At 43.6% G+C, this 20,213-nt stretch overlaps 1 protein-coding gene across 4 annotated transcripts in view; it reads right to left on the reverse strand.

Annotated features, from left to right (window-relative positions):
- STAB1 (stabilin 1) overlaps positions 1-20,213 on the reverse strand; it is a 59,435-nt gene that overhangs the window by 23,272 nt on the left and 15,950 nt on the right. For all 4 annotated transcript variants that reach the window (XM_082768166.1, XM_082768165.1, XM_082768167.1 and 1 more), the window contains 17 exons: positions 20,073-20,195; positions 17,788-17,931; positions 15,578-15,640; positions 14,535-14,648; positions 14,074-14,127; positions 12,628-12,708; positions 12,170-12,328; positions 11,215-11,277; positions 9,723-9,824; positions 8,602-8,688; positions 8,049-8,160; positions 6,478-6,661; positions 3,965-4,058; positions 3,005-3,163; positions 2,006-2,101; positions 1,520-1,615; positions 864-911 (listed from right to left, as the gene is read on the reverse strand). In XM_082768166.1, the coding sequence (XP_082624292.1) occupies positions 864-911; positions 1,520-1,615; positions 2,006-2,101; positions 3,005-3,163; positions 3,965-4,058; positions 6,478-6,661; positions 8,049-8,160; positions 8,602-8,688; positions 9,723-9,824; positions 11,215-11,277; positions 12,170-12,328; positions 12,628-12,708; positions 14,074-14,127; positions 14,535-14,648; positions 15,578-15,640; positions 17,788-17,931; positions 20,073-20,195 (1,779 nt within the window). The remainder of the gene's footprint in view (positions 1-863; positions 912-1,519; positions 1,616-2,005; positions 2,102-3,004; positions 3,164-3,964; positions 4,059-6,477; positions 6,662-8,048; positions 8,161-8,601; positions 8,689-9,722; positions 9,825-11,214; positions 11,278-12,169; positions 12,329-12,627; positions 12,709-14,073; positions 14,128-14,534; positions 14,649-15,577; positions 15,641-17,787; positions 17,932-20,072; positions 20,196-20,213) is intronic.

Here is a 20,213-nt window from a genome sequence, read left to right on the forward strand (position 1 = left end):
AAATAAGACATGCCAGTGCCATATCTACTCCGTAAAATATAACCAAGAGTCATCCTGCTTTTGCAGTCCCATGTCAGGGACGTGCAGAATGGTAGTGTGCACACAGCAGGCTTTCTTGCACGTGTGAAATAAGTAAGTGCTGTTGGCAATCAAAAAATGCCACAAGTGGTTTGGCCAAAACAGCTGACATCTGCTTGCCAATGAAAAATCTGCTGCTTTAAGCCCTGCTTAAATTACATTAATCTTCAAATCCATTCAGTCAAATCCATAAACAAACAACACACAACATCAGTTTTGGGGAAGGGACCAAAATTACTCCTAGCAAAAGCAATGTACACAGCAGGACAGGTAAACTAAGGCTCAGTGAGATGGCATGCTTCATAGTGTGTTTCCACAGACTTGCTGCAGCCTGCAGTGTCTCTTGCAGCCAAGCTAGGAACAGGGAGCCCGTAAGAAGGAAAGGAACAAACATATAGTCTAATTTTTCAAAGATTGCTATTTTTAAAATAGTAATCATTTTTCAAAAATAGCTATTATTATGCTACCCCTTTTTCTTTTCCTTCTGTATTACTTTCCTACAGCCAGGAATTACAGAAGATACAACTATGAAAATCATGTGTGTTACAGTCACAGCTTCCTCTTGTGCTATAAACTAGTCCCTCAAACACACTGATGACCCTTACTCCATCACAAACTCCAGAGCTTTTCTACATGCTACTACTCTTTCTGATTCACCTTAGCTGTTGCTTTGTTTTTCTCTAATGAAAAAGATAAATGCTGTTGCTCTTCCTTTAACAGCAGTGTTCACAGTGACTTCACTTCTACAGTACTTACTCATGTGGACATGCCACGGCCATTCTTACCTTAACCCAGTCATAGAAGCCTGCAAAGTGGGAACTCCCAGCCAGCTCCTTCAAAATAGAAACAACAGAAGGGTAACCTCCAATGAGCACTGGAGCTGTGGGACTGGGAGACCTGGGGTGGGGGACAGGAGCCCTTTGCAATATTAGATCCAGCAATAACGACTTAGGAATTCCTTTCTCCCTTCACAAACTTCAAAGGCACCTTGTGTCATGTGGAGGGATGGCCACTCCCAAAACCAAACTCTAGCCATTAAAGAATATATATTCCAGACATTAAATATATATATACCTAAATAAATAAATTCTTTTCAATTCATCTGAAATTGCTTATGTTTACCAGAGACAGTGATTGAATGGTCTATTAATAATTCTAATGTCAGAAAATGGGCCAACCTAGCTCTGACCTGAAAAACTTTCCAAATAACAAATAAAAGATGTCTTATTGCACAGGGCAGACAGGGGTGGAGCAGCTTAGAAATGACTGTCAATGATTTATTGAAGACACCGGTTCTTGGCACTGGTGCTGTCTCTGTGGTCTTGGGCAAACACGTGCTGTGCTGAGAGGAGTCAGCTCGAGTAACAGAGAAATGGGAAGTGAGAACAGAGACATTTCTCCCTGATCTCCAAAAGACCTCAGACATTTGCTTTTCACTCACTTTTAGAACATCTCCATAGCATGTCATGCCATCCCCCACATAGCCTTGAGGGCAGGTACAGGACCTCTCCCCTCCTCCAAGAGGTACACACATAGCCTGCAAGTACAAGGAAAGGAGAAATTAGAGAGTGAACACAGGTAATGCAGTGTTACACCTACCTAAGAATCAAATTCTGACCTCTTATGGCCCAGGCTACAAATGCGCACACAAACCCCTTCTTCCTGTTGTGTTTATAGTGCCATTGAATTTATACCTTGTGCAGCAAGGCCTAGATGATGGCTTTGGGTTGTGTGCATTCATGAAAAATCAGAGGATCTGCCTCCATAGATCAGAGACTAAACCTTTATAACACCTCAGTGGTGTGCCAGTAGGCCAATGCAAACCAAATCCTTGTGATTCTCTTGATGCCATGGCTGAAAAACTTGTGACAGGGAGCAGAGGAACATTCACCGCCACAGTGCCTTGGACAGCTCTTTAGCTACTCACCATGTCGTGGCAGCCGCCGTTGTCCATGAGGCATGGGTTGATTGCATCGCAATTGTGGCCATCGCCAGCATAACCCCTCTTGCAGACACATTTGCTCTGCAGGAAAGAGGCATTTCAATTTTAAAGAGCTATCAGAGTATCCTCATTTACTACCCAAAAAAGGCATAAAAATCTAAAATCTATTCTTAATTGACTTTCCTAAGTTTTCTCCTGGTTCCTCAAGACATGAAAATGCAGAGGTACTTCCTTAGTAGGGCATCATTCTCTATCACAACACACATGCTGCTGGGTTACTCAAGAGCACTGATCCCTTGCTCTGCTTGCCTGTGTGAGGGTAACTTGAGAATAATAGTTTCCATCTCTATTTCCAGCTTTTCCGAGAATGACACAGACTTTGTGAACAACAGAAAGAGAAGAGGGGGTGATTTCAAAACTTCCTGCTTATATGATAGCTAAAAGAGCACTTGCACATGCCACCTACCTCACTAAATTCTGCTGAAGATCTGGCACCTTTCCTCAGCCCATTGCCCAGAGCTCCCTTTGCTCAGTGGGGAGAAGAAGCACCTTGAGAAGCCACCCTGAGAAGCCACCCCTCCTGCATGCCTTCCTCCAGTCTCAGGATGTCCCAGTCTTGGCCTGTCTCCCTCCATTGACTATCTGAATAGCTGCATGTGATTTTCTGTACATTTTAGCACTGCCCAGGGACAATGCTGTGATCTGAGAACAAGGTGGGCACAGCAACCAGTGCCTTGTTATGGAGCAGGGCTCTTCCCTTTGCTACACAAAGGTTTCCGAGTAGTGTAGCAGCCTCAAACATACCCATGCCTCTCACCACACAAGAGTACCCTGTGTGGCTATAGCATGAGCCAGTGTATCTGGCAGCCAACAATCAGGTTTTGCTGCTGACCAGCCCAGGTTCTACCTCCAGCAATCCCAGACCATTTCAGAGCAGCTTAGGAAATGTAAGTCTACTACCAGACTACTTAGTATAGCCCATACCTGACCGGGGCCGATATAAATGCAGTCAGCATTGATGTGACAGTTCCCTCTGCTCTCCAGCATGCAGTTGTCTATAGACACACAGGCTTTCCCATCCCCAGTCCAGCCCACGTTACACTGGCAGGTGGCATTGCCAGGGCCTGTACTGATGCACAGGGCCTGCAGAAGGGAGACAAAAGCATTACACTCAGCAGAGAGCAGATAGTGCACTACAAATACAGGTACAAGTCTCTTTCACCAGTCAGAGAAGAGTTTCTGAATGACCATTTTTGATTCCAGCACTGGGTGCAGGGACTGGAAGCATCTTCTTCAGAAAAATTCTAGATAATATCATAGTAAAGTGATTCTGGAAACATTCAGTGTTTTCAGAGAGGTGGATACTTGTGTCTAAGGTGGCTCAGAACTCACAGGGCATTCCCTGCCATTCAGTAAAGGTCTTCCATTACAGAAGTAGTATTCCCTAGGCAGGATAAGCACAATCTTCTTCTGCCTGGGCACGTAGGCTGGGAATCAATCATGGAGGTAGATCTCTTTCAGCAAAGACCTTTGTACTTAGTGCCATCCTATTCCCTTCTACATAGCCCAGTGCATTCCTCTCACTGAGGGATCTAAATCATGATGAGGTCTGACCATTTGTTGTTGGCTACTAGAAATATGAGTTGGAGCTCACAGACAAGCTACAACACGTAAGAAGATCTTGAGGGGAAAATGAATACAAAACAAAAGTCTGTGCAGCTAAAATATCTGGACAAACCAGCCAAACCTTCCCCAGGGTGTCACATTTTGTTACCAACCAAATGACTGACCTCCTTATGACGGCTGTGTTTAGGTACCTGCTGTTCCATCCCACCTTACAGACTGGGAAAGAGGCACAACACCAGTGCCCAACAAATCTGCAACTGTCCTGCTTTGATTGATAGATGTTGCTTCTCCACGTTTCGATAGTCCAGTCCCACTTACATTCTGAGAACAGCCTCCTCGTTCTGGCTGACTGCACAGGTCAATGGGCTGGCAGGAAAATCCATCCCCTTCATATCCATCCATGCAGATGCACCTTAAAAACATAAGCACAGAAGGCACACAGGTAGTACAGCCTATTCTGAAATACAGCAGAGAGCAAAAAGATATTTTGAGCTCTCAAGCAAGCAAGAACCTGACTTAATCTCTAGTGCAGCGGGCTGGCTGCATGGCTTGAACAACCCTGTGCAACAGGCACACAGGGAGACATGCACAGTTACAGGGTTGGCAGCCTCACAGCCGTTGTGTGACTATATGATGACAATGTGCCCACCCGAATCTGTACGCCAGAAAGCTGCTCAGGACACTAGTTGGTGGAGTCCCTTGGGAGGTGGTTCTGAAGGGCAGAGGGGTCCAGGAAGGCTGGGCACTCTTCAAGAGGGAAGTCTTAATGGTGCAGGAACGGTCTGTCCCCACGTGCCCAAAGATGAGCTGGCGGGGAAGAAGACCGGCCTGGCTCAACAGAGAATTGTGGTTTGATCTTAGGAGGAAAAAGAGGGTTTATGAGCTTTGGAAAAGTGGGCAGGCCACTAAGGAGGACTTTAAAGAAGTAGCGAGGCTGTGCAGGGACAAAATTAGGAAGGCCAAAGCTCATCTGGAGCTCAATCTGGCTACTGCCGTTAAAGATAACAAAAAACGTTTCTATAAATACATCAACACAAAAAGGAGGACTAAGGAGAATCTCCATCCTTTACTGGATGCGGGGGGAAACTTAGTTACAAGAGATGAGGAAAAGGCGGAGGTGCTCAATGCCTTCTTTGCCTCAGTCTTTAGCGGCAATACCGGATGTTTTCTGGATACTCAGTACCTTGAGCTGGTGGAAGGGGATGGGGAGCAGGATGTGGCCCTCATTATTCATGAAGAACTGGTTGGTGACCTGCTACGGCACTTAGATGTGCACAAGTCGATGGGGCCGGATGGGATCCACCCAAGGATACTGAGGGAACTGGCAGAGGAGCTGGCCAAGCCACTATCCATCATTTATCAGCAGTCCTGGCTATCGGGGGAGGTCCCAATCGACTGGCGGCTAGCAAACGTGACGCCCATCTACAAGAAGGGCCGGAGGGCAGACCCGGGAAACTACAGGCCTGTCAGTTTGACCTCAGTGCCAGGAAAGCTCATGGAGCAGATCCTCCTGAGAGTCATCATGCAGCACTTGCAGGGGAAGCAGGCGATCAGGCCCAGTCAGCATGGCTTTATGAAAGGCAGGTCATGCCTGACGAACCTGATCTCCTTCTATGACAGAGTGACGCGCTGGGTGGATGAGGGAAAGGCTGTGGATGTGGTCTACCTTGACTTCAGCAAGGCTTTTGACACCGTCTCCCACAGCATTCTCCTCAAGAAACTGGCTGCTCTTGGCTTGGACTGGCGCATGCTTCGTTGGGTTAGAAACTGGCTGGATAGCCGGGCCCAAAGAGTCGTGGTGAATGGAGCCAAGTCCAGTGGGAGGCCAGTCACTAGTGGCGTGTCCCAGGGCTCGGTGCTGGGGCCGGTCCTCTTTAATATCTTCATCGATGATCTGGACGAGGGCATCGAGTGCACCCTCAGTAAGTTCGCAGATGACACCAAGTTAGGTGCGTGTGTCGATCTGCTTGAGGGTAGGAAAGCTCTGCAGGAGGATCTGGATAGGCTGCACCGATGGGCTGAGGTCAACTGCATGAAGTTCAACAAGGCCAAGTGCCGGGTCCTGCACCTGGGGCGCAATAACCCCAAGCAGAGCTACAGGCTGGGAGAGGAATGGTTGGAGAGCTGCCAGGCAGAGAAGGACCTGGGAGTGATGGTGGATAGTCGGCTGAATATGAGCCAGCAGTGTGCTCAGGTGGCCAAGAAGGCCAACGGCATCCTGGCTTGTATCAGGAACAGTGTGACCAGCAGGGCTAGGGAGGTGATCGTCCCCCTGTACTCAGCTCTGGTGAGGCCGCACCTCGAGTACTGTGTTCAGTTTTGGGCCCCTCGCTACAAGAAGGACATCGAGGTGCTTGAGCGGGTGCAGAGAAGGGCGACGAAGCTGGTGAGGGGCCTGGAGAACAAGTCCTACGAGGAGCGGCTGAGGGAGCTGGGCTTGTTCAGCCTGGAGAAGAGGAGGCTCAGGGGTGACCTTATCGCTCTTTATAGGTACCTCAAGGGAGGCTGTAGCGAGGTGGGGGTTGGTCTGTTCTCCCACGTGCCTGGTGACAGGACGAGGGGGAATGGGCTTAAGTTGAGCCAGGGGAGTTTTAGGTTAGATGTTAGGAAGAACTTCTTCACTGAAAGGGTTGTGAGGCACTGGAACAGGCTGCCCAGGGAAGTGGTGGAGTCACCATCCCTGGAAGTCTTCAAAAGACGTTTAGATGTAGAGCTTAGGGAAATGGTTTAGTGGGGACTGTTAGCGTTAGGTCAGAGGTTGGACTCGATGACCTTGAGGTCTCTTCCAACCTAGAAAATTCTGTGATTCTGTGATTCTGTGAAAGACTGACCTTGCTGTGTCATTAAGGCTGCAAACAGCATTCTGGTGGCAGTACTGGGACAACCCGCTCGGGCCACAGTTCTTGGATGTCTTGTCACAGAATTTCCCAGTAAAACCTTCCTTACAGGACCAGGATTGACACACACCCCCGCTGCCAGGCCTGTTGTCACAGACACCATGGACGCAGCCACAATCTGTCAAAGAATTTTCACATGGAGAAAGAACAGTAATTGCCAAAAGTCTAGAACTCACCACAGTAGTCACATTTTGCAGATTCCTAACTTTCTTTCACAATCTCTCATGACATCAAATCATCATCCCATTTGTTCTTGACAGAGGGATGTCTGCTGAGACACATCCATCCCACCTCAAAACCTGGCCAGGGAACTGATCCTCTGACTGCCTGGGTCCAAGAGTTTTATGAGCTCTAAAGATGGGTTCAAATTTAGGCCATCAAGCACAAGGTCCTTGTCAACTGGGAAAGGAAAATGTCTTTTCTTTCTAAGGAGGAGAGATTTGCTTGGAAGTTCCACACACAAATTTGGCCAATGTTTCCAAGACCTGCATTACCACTGTCATATCAGCCACGCTTTTTGTCACCTGTGATGACATTTCTGTTAGAAATGGTTCAGTCTTCAAAATAGGATTAAATAAAAAAATAGGATTTACTAAAAGAATAGAGGTAAGCAAACAGTGCTGGGTGCACCAGGAGTCTCCGCTCCACCAGGACACACACCAGTTACATCAAGTAGCTGATTTTTATGCTCCTAGACTAACACATATTCATTACTACTTCTAAAAAAAATAGGTTATTATAATTAGCTTCCGGGGTCCAGTCCCTCCTACTGGAGCATGCGCATCAGTCTCCGGTGGTCCCTCTGGGGGTCTCTAGGGGTCTTTCATGCTGAAGGCTCGTAGTCTTCCTCTCCAAGTTTTTTTCTTGTCCTTCCCCTTTGTACTTCCTTGGCACCGTGTCAAGTTTATACAGCATCCCCTGCAGGTCTTGTCTCCTAGCCATCCTTCAGCTTTTTTTTTCTTCTTCTTAATCTCTTGGCCACCTGGCCAGATATCAGAGGCTTGCATAGTATCCCATAACAGTCACTAGTTGTTATCAGTTGTTCTGAAACCCCCAGACATCAAAGACTTCATACAAACACAAATAACTTTCTTATTAAAACATTCCTCACCAGCCATTCACAGGGACAGTCACACCTATAGCAGTGTAAAGTTAATCTCGAAGAAGACAAAAAAAAGGCTGTAACTGTTAGAAATAGAAGTCCAGAGTAACAAAGGCAAACTGGTTCATAAATTTGAGGAGTATTTTCTGAAGACTTGATAAATTGACTAGAATGAGGGGGAGACTGGGACACACTGCATCTGTGGTTCAAGAATTAAATTGGCAGTGCAGGACCCAGAGGCAGACAGGACTGTTCTTTATTGACATGAATTGTTAAAGCATTCCTAACATTTCCATCACTTCTTTCATAATGAGGTCTTGCCAGCAGGGAATCCAGGGTACCTGAACATGCACTATAGCTTTGCTCTACATTTTTCTCTAGTCTCTACTTCCAAATTACCAACCTTCATCACAGTTCTCGCCATGTTTGTTTGGGTTTGAACAGATGTGGCAGGCTACTCCTTTGAAGCCTTCAAAGCAGTGGCAGTTGCCATTCCCTGCTATGCCATCGCTGCACTGGAAGGAAACAAAAAGAAAGCCAAAGTCATTGAAACTAAGCGAACCAAGGCAAAACCAAGGCTTTGATATCTATCAAAAACACTTTTAACAGCTGCAGTAAAAAATAGGACTTTGAAGAGCAGTGGTGGTAATAAAAAATACCCCCCCCAACCCCCAGTCAATGCTGTCTGCGAAAGCTATGACATGATTCACATTAGAGCTCAAGACAGAAAACACACTGATGAGTACACTCCATTTTCCTTGGGTATTCTGTGGCCACCACTTTGCACTTTACGCTGGAGCACAAAGGCTGAATTATGCTTATCTAGAGCAACTGTTACCATAAAGAAAAAATGTCCTACCTTGCCATTAAAAAATAAATAAGCTAACTACACTCCCTAACCACCCTGACTCAAGTGCTCATTGTAACACAGTATGATCCTTCATACATGTACTTACATTTCCCCGGCCATAGCATGGACTGGAATATCCCCCTGGGCACGGTATGCAGTCTGGACCAAAGAATCCTTTGCAGCACCCAGGTTTCTGAAAGAAAAGCAGAATCATTAAATTACCAAGTGACTTAACATGAATTGCCTGGAGTTGTCCTGCTCTCACAATTCTGAAATCTATGTCCTCCTTCCTGTGGCCATGGACAACGCTGAAATAGTCACTTAGACACCCATGCTTAGAATCATAGAATCATTTAGGTTGGAAAAGACCTTTAAGATCATGAAGTCCAAACATAAAATTGGACTTAATTTATTAAATTATTTTCCAACAATACCTGTCTTTCTGCTTGCAGCTAATTCTTGTCAACATAAACCACTATTTTCTGTTCTTTCTGTGACTTATGCAAATAGGGTCTGTGCTTTCTCTGAGTTTTGAGTTCATTAATAATATTGGCTCACTTGATCCTCCTTTATCCTTGCTGAGGACTTCTGCTTTTCTAGAGGGATGTATCAGTCCTGGATCACAGGCCTTGTCACAACCAACCAATAGAAGAACAATGACAGGACAGACATCCAGCTGCTATTTAACAAGACACTCAAAAATCATTCTATATAGTTGGCACTGGGACAGCTCAGGAGCTGCAGACTCCTGATGTGAGGTCTGTAAACTGGGTAAGAACTACTTTTCCAAACCATCTGACAATGTTTCATAAACAAGATGCAATCACTTCACAGCTTATGGCACTTTCATTGTACTCTGCTTCTGTTGGGAGACGTGATAAAAACAGGGCTGTCTCAGAAAACATGACACACTGAACACTACACCATTTATCTCTCAGCTTTCTCCAGCTTGGCTAGTCACAACTGCTGTGTTTTATTGCATTTATGTATCGTGTTTAGGTTTAACTGAGCTGCTTTCTAATATTTGTAGCGGGTTGGTACTGTGTTTTCTTCTCTGTGTTAACCAAAGAGAGGTCAGGTAGCCAGCTCATCTGATGGGCCCCCCTTGCATGGGGCAGCTTTTCTATTGTTGCCATCTCAGTTCAAGGAGTCAGAGGTCTCCTCGATGAATCGGGAAGAGCAAAGCTGAGCTCCTTTCAAAAGAACGTGTTTTCCCATTGCACTCACCATGACTGTTTGATTGCAGTACCTGGCACATCCCTTCTTCAGTACATTCAGGCCTTGTGGATCATGGATATAGACACATTCTTTTGGGAACAGTGTTGATTCCTGTAGAAACACAAGTCAGCTCTGTTTTGTTACATCAACACAGTGACCCTCCCCTCCTCTCTTTCTGCTGCAGAGAGCAATTTATGCCTATCTCTGAGCTGAGGAAGTTCAAAAAGGAGCCAAGGTGAACAAGATACTGCTACAGCATGCCTATCGTGAAAGAAGGCACGTGGTGGCTTCCTCTCACTCCCAGTCTGCAAGCCTGAGCCAAGGTGCTGCCCTTTTGTTCTTATAGTAGTATTTATGATAAGGGAGACAGTAGAAGAAGGGGGAGAGGTTGGGGAGAGAGGATAAAAGGAGGGAGATGGAAGGGAGAGACAGGGTGGAAGTGGGAGAGAAATAGAGGGTAAGAAAGAGGGTATGGGAAAAGAGAAAGGAAGGAGGGAGAGGAAAGGCAGGGAGAAGGAGTGGGGAAAAGGGGGAGTACAAGAGAATGAGAGAGGGAGGGAGGAAAGGAGAAAGAAGGGAAGGGAGGGAGACAGCTAGGGGTGGAGGTGAGACAGAGAGTGGGAAGGGAAAGGACTGCAGATGATTTCTGGAACAATACCCAGTGACCTGTCATGTAGTTATACACAGGCAGAATTGGGCCCAAGATGATTCTGTCCACACCTGCCTCAATCAGAGAGGAAAACAATTGACTAGTGATTTTGCAGAGCTCCACTTCAGACATTCATGCTGAGACGGCATCAGCAAGTTCTGAAACTCAGATCCCTCAGAAGACACTCAACAGTTAACAGTCATGAACACCTCTCCATTTTTCCCAAACAATGTCTTGGGCCTGACCTTCACACAGGGATTTCCTGAAAATTGCTGTACTGCTAAACCCAGCATGGGTTAACTCAAACACCAGTGTGCTGCCTCCTCTTTATTCCGCCTTCAGCTAGTTCTGCTCATTCTGAATCAACAGCGAGCACAGGCCAAGAACAAATTGTTTCTCAGCCCTCTGCAGCGCATAGAGCTAGTTGCAATTCCCTGGCCATGACATAAGCAGTGGTGTTACTGGATGGGACGAGTGGGATTGGGTTTGATTCTAGCAATTTGGAGGAGCTGGGAGACTCAGTGCGGGAGGAGGAAAACCCTACCTGAGGCAGAGTAGAGGTACTAAAAACTGCAAGCCTACAATTTCATTTAGCACAGACTGAATCACAGCTATCTGCATTGACTCAGGAAACAGACGTCAAAATAATAGCACAGAGTAGTTATTGGGCGACAGTCTGGGATTACAGTGCATGGTGGATATGCATCCTCTAACAAGCCATGTTGTTCCTCTCTACTGCTCACCTTTCCTGTCCTGTATTTGTTTGAAAGTGTCTTGGGTTAGAAACTGTCACAGTGTGCTTCTATGTCATCATACAAAGAAGAAAATATGTAAATGATCAAAAATAATTACCATTTCTCTGCTGCCAGGTGGGCAAACACTGCTGTTGAGAGCCTCACAATCCACACAAGAGCCCTGTTAAGAAAAAAAGAGCAGAAAACTTCATCTTCTCAAAAGAACCCCTTCCCCATGCCAAGAATGCTCCAGAGCTACTGCTTCCAGTACATATCCAAAACTTCACAGCATGCATCAGAAACATTTTTAGGAGGGAGTTCCACACTCTGAAATGGGGTAAGCTTCTCACTTCAACAAAGTGGATCCTTTGTCACGAGATGTTTGCACCTGACTTTAAGATGGGGTCTGTCTCCACCCAGTGAGTCTATCAGCCACTAGAGACACAGCTATGCTGGAAAACACTTTGGGCATCCATGTGGCAGCCTCATTAAATCAACAAGGTATAACAGACCCTCTGGCCAGTTGATATTATTTGTGTTGCTCCAAATCAGGTGCCTTTTGCCTATTCAGAGCCTCATCCTCTTTTCCAGTAACCTACCAGTGATTAAAGTGGGGAACACACACCTAAAATAAGGTATACAAAATTCTTTATGTGAGAATACCATACAGCATTTGCAGCTCCTGCTGCTGAATAGCTGTTTCCCATCCATACTAACATGAAAACAGTGCTGACAGTGATGGGAACAAAGCATTCTCAGCTGAGTTAGTAACTCTGGTGTCAAGAAGGGCATACACAGCTTTATGAAAAGGCAAACATCTTTCTGAAGCAAAGGTAGGATGGATGCAAGGAAAATATAAAGAACCACAAGAAAACAGCTGATTGCCAGCAAAGCAGTGCAAAGTGATAGCAGAAGCAACAATCACAGTGCTGATGCTGCCTAAGTTCATATTAGGGGATATCTCAGAGAGAACACATTTCCCAAATGTAATTTACACAGCTTGCATTTGTTCCTCCAGGTGAGTGTAGGGTCTACAGCAATGGCTAGCAAGAGAATGGGAGAAGGTGACTTACTGTCACAATTTTATGTTGTTCCTCATTGCATCTGTGAGGCAAAATGGGAATTATCGAAGGAGGGAGGAAGATGCCGTCCAAGGTATGAATAATACCATTTGATGCCACAATGTTTCTCACGTTTAAGGGGATCCCTGATTCATCCATCAGAATTCTTCCCTGATGCAGAAACACAAATAATTTATCTGTATTTTAGCCCACTAGACTGTATCAACTACATAAAGGCAACACAGGAAACAGATGGTATGCAACATCGAGTGCAACCACACAAATAGTCAAGCCTCTTAGTAGAGTCACAAGTTGGATAAGAAGCAAAAATAATTCAGTGACCCCATTTAGGTCTATTTTTTAAGCACAGGAGGAAGCAGAGATGGGACGAAACCACATTGTTCAGAACTATATCCAGACTTCCACTTAGCACAGGACATTTGCCCAGCTGAGTTTTGATCCATACATACGTCTGCACTGATGCTGATGGTCAGTATCTGGTTGGCCATAGTAATGATTTGTGGCATCATTATCAGTTTTTCTACAGTCACCTGAAATAAACACATGAGGGGGCAATGTCATGAAAAAGCAGGGACATTTCAGTACAGCTTACAGAGTCCTTTCACACACACACCCCCCCCCCACCTAAAAAAGCCTTCTAAAGGGGACAATAACCTTAACATTTACATTTCATAAAATACATTAAACACACACAATAGCCCAGAGGGAAATACAGGACTTTGTGTGAATCATTTGCAATGCTACAAACACAGCAGTGTCTGTGGTAGTGGCCTTTGTTTTCATTCCTTGTGCAAGAAACAGTCTAGAACAGCTGAAATTAAGTCTCACTAATAGTGTCTCTCATTGATACAGCCAATACAGGGAATTTTCCAGGACATATTAATTAAAGAAGTAACGCTGAGCAAGAAGCATAATAGATAACACATTTTGACCTACTAAATAAGCTTATTTCTAAAGACAGAAGAAATGTAAACCACAGCTGCTGTACGAGAAATTTAAACATAAGGATTTGACAGGTGAGACGTTCTGAGAACTAAGACAATTTTTACTTTTGTGTTCAAAAAGTTATTAAAATAAGTAGTGTGGCTTGTTGCCATGTTGTTATTCATCAATTGCAAGAAAAACTATGTTTTGCTGTTTTGTCAATGTACTGCTTATTTTCTCTGTTGGAGTTATGAAAATCATAAGAACTGACATTTTCTCCTTAATGAAGGACTGGAATAATATTGATATTTCTTAGCAAAAATACATGACATTGTACCATAACGCTTGAGTATTCACTTCCCCACAGGTTCTGTGTATAATTTTAAACATTTCTCTTGTTGATTGTATAAGGGAAAAAGTCTTGTTAATGCACTGCATTAATTTTATTTACCCTGCCACACAAGGTAAATAAATGCTGGTGCAAGAGTTGGCAGTACCCCACTGATGGAGCCCAAGAAGACAGGAGAAGGAGCAGGAGAGTTTTGACCAATTCTCCACCTGGCTATAACTTCTGTGTTGCTGTTTTCAGTGTTAGGGAAGCTATGGGTGGGAGGATTCATAATTAGGGTACACTCCTAATTAATAGTTCAGCAAATTAAAGTGATGCCAAGAGAGAATTTGCCTGCAGCAAACTCTGCAGGACAATGTTTTCTTTGTAAAGGACATCTGACTAATGAGCACCATCACACTCAGAAAACTAAGAGCTTTGTGATGGAAGTCCCTTTTGGCAACAACTTTCCTGGTAAATGTTTTGCCTCATCAGGTCCTGAATCACATCTCTCCTCTCTTGGGCAGTCCAAGAAACAGCAGCTGAAGTCACTGACACTCCAACCTCTGTGCCAAACAACATAGTTGATTATATGCTGGCCTGAAGGACTCCAATTATCCAGAATTAGAGCTGCCTGCCTTACCACTGCTGAAGTGTAGATATGATGTTTCACAAGTTCCTGAAGCTTATTTATGCCCTAAGGAAAAACAAAAAACAAAAATAACATAATAATTGGGTACCCCTTCACTGCTCAGGAGTAAGAAGAGGCAATTACTTTTTCTTTTAATAAATGACTGACTATGCCAATGTATCACAGCAGAGGCTTCACTTGGAAAATAAATTTACTTCATTTCCTTACTTCATTTCCCCCACACCAAGCGAGAAGAAAAAGCCAAAAAACAGACAAACAGTCTGGCTAAATGCATTTCTCATTGCAGGTTCCACCAGCATTCACTTCTTTCTCAAAGCCTTACAGAAAGATATTTTAGTTAACTCCAGAAATCTTTCAGCAATGATCACATACATTGCACAAGCTATTCCAACAAAGCCTAGTGCAACAGGCTGCACTATCTCAGGACCTCTTAAAGTATTATGAGCTCTCACCTCTGTGAAAAGATAGATGAGCCTTCCATCTCTCAATTTATCCACACCATCATTGCTGGGTACAAATACAGTAAAGGGGCCGGGTCCATCAAGAATTGCAGGCAGGCCACAGTTCTGCAAAAACAATACAAGATTTCACCATGCCTCTAGCATAAGTTAATGAGAGGGGTCTATTAGAAATGGAGAGGAAACTCTAAGCAACCCACCAAAGGTGCAGCTAGTGAAAAGCTTTTGTATTCAAGAGGCAAGGCTTGTAATATTAGAGATATAATGCCATAAAAACAGGCTGGACAATGAAACCACTGGTGTGAGTGCAGCTAATGTGAACAAGAGAGCACTGGAATACACAAGTACATACAGAGACTAAACCAGTATCTTTTTGCCCCAAGAGAAGAAAAAGAGAATCAACACTATAACCACAATTAAACAATGAATTTTGTAAAAAACTAACAGCCACAAAGCTGAAAACAAGCAGGTCAGGACTGTTGGGTGCAATGCTAGAGCAGATCCAGATGACTCTGGTGGAGGTAAAAGGAAAATCAGTCTGTCCCTAGTAAAAAAAATTAACTAAATGAAGCCTGGGCAGAAGCCTTTGTGGGTTTATAACCTGAGGACTATTTTATTTAGATACCTACAGAAACAAAAACAAAAACAAAAACAAACAAAACAAAGAAACAAACAACAACAACAAAAAACAACAGGTAGCTTAAGCTTAGCTTGGCATGGAAAGGCGAGAAATATTCACTCTTGAAAAAGTATTCAAGAACTACAAATGCTTTGGAGAAAAAACTGTGCCAAGAGAGATAGGTAGGGCAGGTGGGGAAGAAGGTAGGAAAGACATTTGTATGTTTGTTGCTTGTGCTGATCTTTCCATTACATTTGCTTATAAAATATACAAAATAAGAAGTGACTCAGATAAAAGCATCCAGAAAGAAAGACTAACAGCTGCATTTAAATATTTTTCAAAATTTACACAAAAAGAGCAACAGGCTGTGCAGAAGCAGCAATGCTAAACCTTCTGGGGCAGACACAGGCATGCTTACCTCCAGTATAGTTTCAAATCGACTGAAGATCTCATTTGAAGCAAGGATCTCCCCAATGGTTTTCTGCAAGAAGATACAAAGAGGAAAAATACAATGTCTGGGGTTGAAGCAAAGTCTGAGCACAAACTGACATGCCTTTGATCAGTCAATGTTTGGGGATTGCATGCTCCAGGTCTTTGAAAGCCATCAGCCCCAAAGGACTCAAACCCTTTATTTTGGCCAAGGAAGGAGTCTACAGTACCTTAACCACAAGCCTGCTCTCATGTATGACAAACGAACAAGAATCTTTTAGGTTACCATGCACTTCAGCACCCTTCTGTTTTCCTACTCCCATCTCCAGGTTAAACTTGCAGCCATGCAGAACTTGGCTGGTAAACAATGGAGCTGCTCTATCATCTCGAGTCTGCCTCTGCCTTTGAGGACACGAGTTCACTCTGCCACCTGCAAATGAGCTCCAACGCTGAAAAAATACAACCCATATGCGGGCGTCTGAAAACATGTTGGAAGTAGAAGCTTTCCTTTTTGCCATGCTTCCCATGAGGACAAAGGTAACAAGAGAAATGGCCCCGCAGCCACCACAGTTTCTGAAGGGACTCATCTGGCCTTTATTTGCAGGAATGTGCTTGCTTTTTTTTTTTTTTTTTTTTTTTTTTTTTTCAAAATTGCTTCCTGCAGGACATGCAGAGGCACAGAACATTACTTCCAAGGGTATAAAGGGATTCACTGACAAAAATAGCTCATGTGATTGCTAGCTTTCAGTGTAAAGCCAACACCACAAGGGAAGGAAATGGCTGAAGAAGTCCAGAGAAAGGCGGACTCTGCAGGGAGCACTCTTGCTGTCCTGCCATTGCAGAGTAAGCTGCCCCTCTGCCTCACTGGCATAAGGCTGGCTATGATCTTGGCAGAGTCTTCACTGCAGTTGGGCCGTGTTGGTTCCTACCCAGATCACATCCTGATCCAAAACAGCTCCAATGTGGATCAAAACAGCTGTACTTTTGTGCCATGCACCCCAACAGCATCATCCCTCCTGCACCATCTTCCAGATATACCCACACACCTCCTACTCTTCTTGGACTGTGGATAAAAATTAAAATTTGCAGTTTTCTTAAAGATTTTTTTTTTCTACTGGCACATTTTGAACATGCACACCAACAGTGCTGTGACTGCCACTGTTGTGCTGAGTATCAAAAGTTTACAGGAAACGGTATAGGAAAGACTGCTGAATCAGCCTCATGGCCAGAGGAGCTGCAAGCCCTTCCCTGCAGGTACCAATGCACACAAACACAGAGCTCAGTCAAGCTTCTGCTCTGGATCTCAGACACAATTGACACACCATTCTCTACCACAATATTCCAGCTACTTTTTAAACATAAAGTACAACCCAACTGCAAGATTACACAATACGACTGTTTTTATATATTAATTAAAATGGTGCAAAGTAAGTGCAGACAACTATCAATATCCAACTAAAGCAAAGAGCTGGTGTCATTCTATGTGTAATTTTTTTTGCAACGAAGCAGTAGGTAACAGGGTCTGCTTTCTGCATATGGAAACAATATAAAAGTTTTCATGCATACAATGCAATAGCTATAGCAAAAACTTTTCCCAGTTAACAGGAAAAAGTGTTTAGCAGAGGCAAAGACTGAAGCAAGAACTCTTAAATTTCTGTCCAGTGTCTTAAATACATGACAAGTTCAAATTGCAAAGGTCCATAGTGATTATTTTTCCTCATTTTATATGCTTTTAATGCAAAGATAATCTTTTTAATATAATTTTAAAATGCAGTAGAGACAGATGAAAGCAAATCTTAATTTCAATTTTATATGAAAAATTCTTTTTCAATAAAGAAAATATTAACTTCAATTTTATATGAAAAATGCTTTTTCGATATTTGTCTTATTATTCTCCTGTAAGGTGCAACTGAAAAAGATCTTATTTTCTATGAAGGGAGTGATCTTAGTCATGAAATTAGAATTCTCTACTTATCCAAATACTTTAAAAGCATCACTTCAAGGTCTGTATCTGACTTGTGCAGAGCTATCAGCTACTTTTAAAGGCATGCTTATCAGGAGCTGAAAACAAAACAAATAGCCTTTTCCTCTTTAAAAAAGCCTCACTGTTTTAAGAAGAATAATCATGGAAAAAGATTTTTTTTTAAAGTATTTATTCTACTGTTTCACAAAGCAGAAGAAACAAGAATGCTTGCATACCTGTGGGTTTCCAAGGTTGTCGGTGCTGGTTTTTTTCCTTAGAGTGCTAACAATATGCATAACACCATTGGCTGCTGGTAGGTTCGACTGCAAAACATTGTACTGTTCTTCCACATCTTCATATTGAAATGATTTGATGTATGCCTGGATAATAACACAAGTTTATTTTAATGTATATCCATGGTATCACAATAGATCTATAGATCCCTGTTCCCTTCAGTGCTCTCCATCTATGGGTCAGCAAGGTGAAGGCACAACAGGGTCTACTCTGGAAAAGGTAAATTTAAGGGGTGGTCTTACTGTAGAATAAACATCTCGCTTCTAAATGAATTTGGACAATATTTCCATTCTGGGGTACTTTTAAGTCTTACTACAGCTTAAAGACCTAGTCTGGGACAGTCAGCTCTAGGTTTAAGTTTGCCTGAATGTGAACAATGCTTGATCCCAGTGTGGATCACGGAAGGCTGCACTGACGGTTAAGATCCTGCATCAATCTGTCAAGCACTAGGAGAAAGACATGTTGCTTCATGGGCACCAGGATTTTACAGAATTTGGAAACAATCTTGAAACCAGCTTTGATTGCAGATTTCATTAGCTCCTAATGCAACAAGACTCATCACAGCAAAGCCTAAACAGTCAGGCTCACTGAATTATAAGGCATGCATCTGGTCCTTCCATACTTCCATGCACTGAAGTGGGGCATATGGAGGTGTACCAAGCGTAATTTATAAACTAAGCATCAAGGTATTGGTGTTGCAGTCATAATCCAAGTGCAGGCAAGCGCAGCTTCTCTGTGCTTTTCATTTACCATGTGCATTTTTTTTAACTGCTCTTCCCTGCCCTGAACTTCAGCTCACATCACTGAGGAGTCTGGCTGAAACAAAGGAAGGGGAGGGCAGGCTTCCCAGATCAAAAGACTCCTGAGTAAACAAACAGGAAATAAATTTTAAAAGAGCATCGATAAACCCAGTTCAGAACCCCCGGCTCCAAATAGTGCTTTTTCCTTCTGATGCACGTAGGGTGCATGTAGTATGACCTAGACCTCAAGGCCAAGGCTGGATCCGCAGAGAGGAAACATACGACTCTGCCTGGGCCAGCTGTGAGAATGCAAGCCGGAAAAGTGCAGGATGGAGCGAGAACAGTGGATGCTGGAAAACGTGTGTCAACTGAAAGAGTGAAAAGGGAAAAACAGCCTTACGTATCATAAACTAGTGATGAAAAACTCTTTGCTAGGATAAGAAAAATAAAATAGATAGACAGGAAAAGGGCAACTGGAAGAGAAAATATTCAGCGTGTAGCTGTGTCTGAGAATGTGACCTCCAAGGAGAAGCATTCAGTCTAAAGAGAGACTTTGCTGCCTCTTCCTCATCAGCTGCAAGGATACTGCAGTTGCTAGCTGTGCAGGCAAAAGGTCTCTTCTCCAGCATACACATGCAGATCAAGGAAAGACTGTTACCAAGTTTAGGAATAAGATTCTGCCTAATTGGTTGTCTACAGGGCAGGAGAAACAGTTGCTTGATTGTCTGTCCTTAAATCACCTTGCTTTGGATCCCACAAAGGATCTTGCTGGGAGACAGCAGCTTTTCTAGTCTGTGCAATGAGCTGATAAAAGAGCAACCTCTAGAACCGGAACAACTGGAAACTACATCAATGCTCAATATATTCTGTTGCTCAGAGAGCAGAATTATGACTTTACAGCCTTTTCTTCCCACCTGCCTTTTTCTTTTACCCCAGGACCATCAGGACACATCACAGAATCTGTCTCTGAGAGCACAGTCCACAACCAACAAAGGAATCTACTGCAAAGTGGTTGAAGCCAATCTTTCTCTCAGATGTGTCCCACAATGCCACATCCACATAATTTTTAATATAAAAATTACACTTTGCAACTCAAGGCTAAGGAAATGCAAGGAAGAGCAATAATAAGCAGTTTAATACCATATTTGTACGCACCTATCTGTGTACACCTCTGAAGTGGATGGTAAGAACCAAGGAGCAGAGAAGGGACTATTTAAAACTAGACAGATCATTGTAGAATATGTAGCAAGAGAAGAACAGCTTTTCACTGTAAAGGAGATTATAACCTAAGAAATCAGCTACAGCTCTGTTTCTTAAAACTTCATGATTCTTTTTGAGAAGTGGAAATGAAATCCTGTTCTGGTCACAGGTAGTCTGATAAGAGAAAAATGGTTTTCTCGTTAAGAAAGCACATGAAGGAAACTACGCTCAAGCTCTGCTCAGTCTTTTCACAGCAGTCCACAACTTCAGTTCACAATATCATTTACCTGGTTGTTGAATGTCAGCTTATGTCCTGACAAGGTCCACATCGTCTTGGCTTTTACCATGTCTTCTATCAAATGCAGACCAGGAACAATGTGCATTCTGCACAAATGCTCAGCAGTGGTATCCTTTGGGGAGTAAAGACC

The sequence above is a fragment of the Aythya marila genome, assembly GCF_965140915.1.
Source record: "Aythya marila genome assembly, chromosome: 10".
Lineage (NCBI taxonomy): Eukaryota > Metazoa > Chordata > Aves > Anseriformes > Anatidae > Aythya > Aythya marila.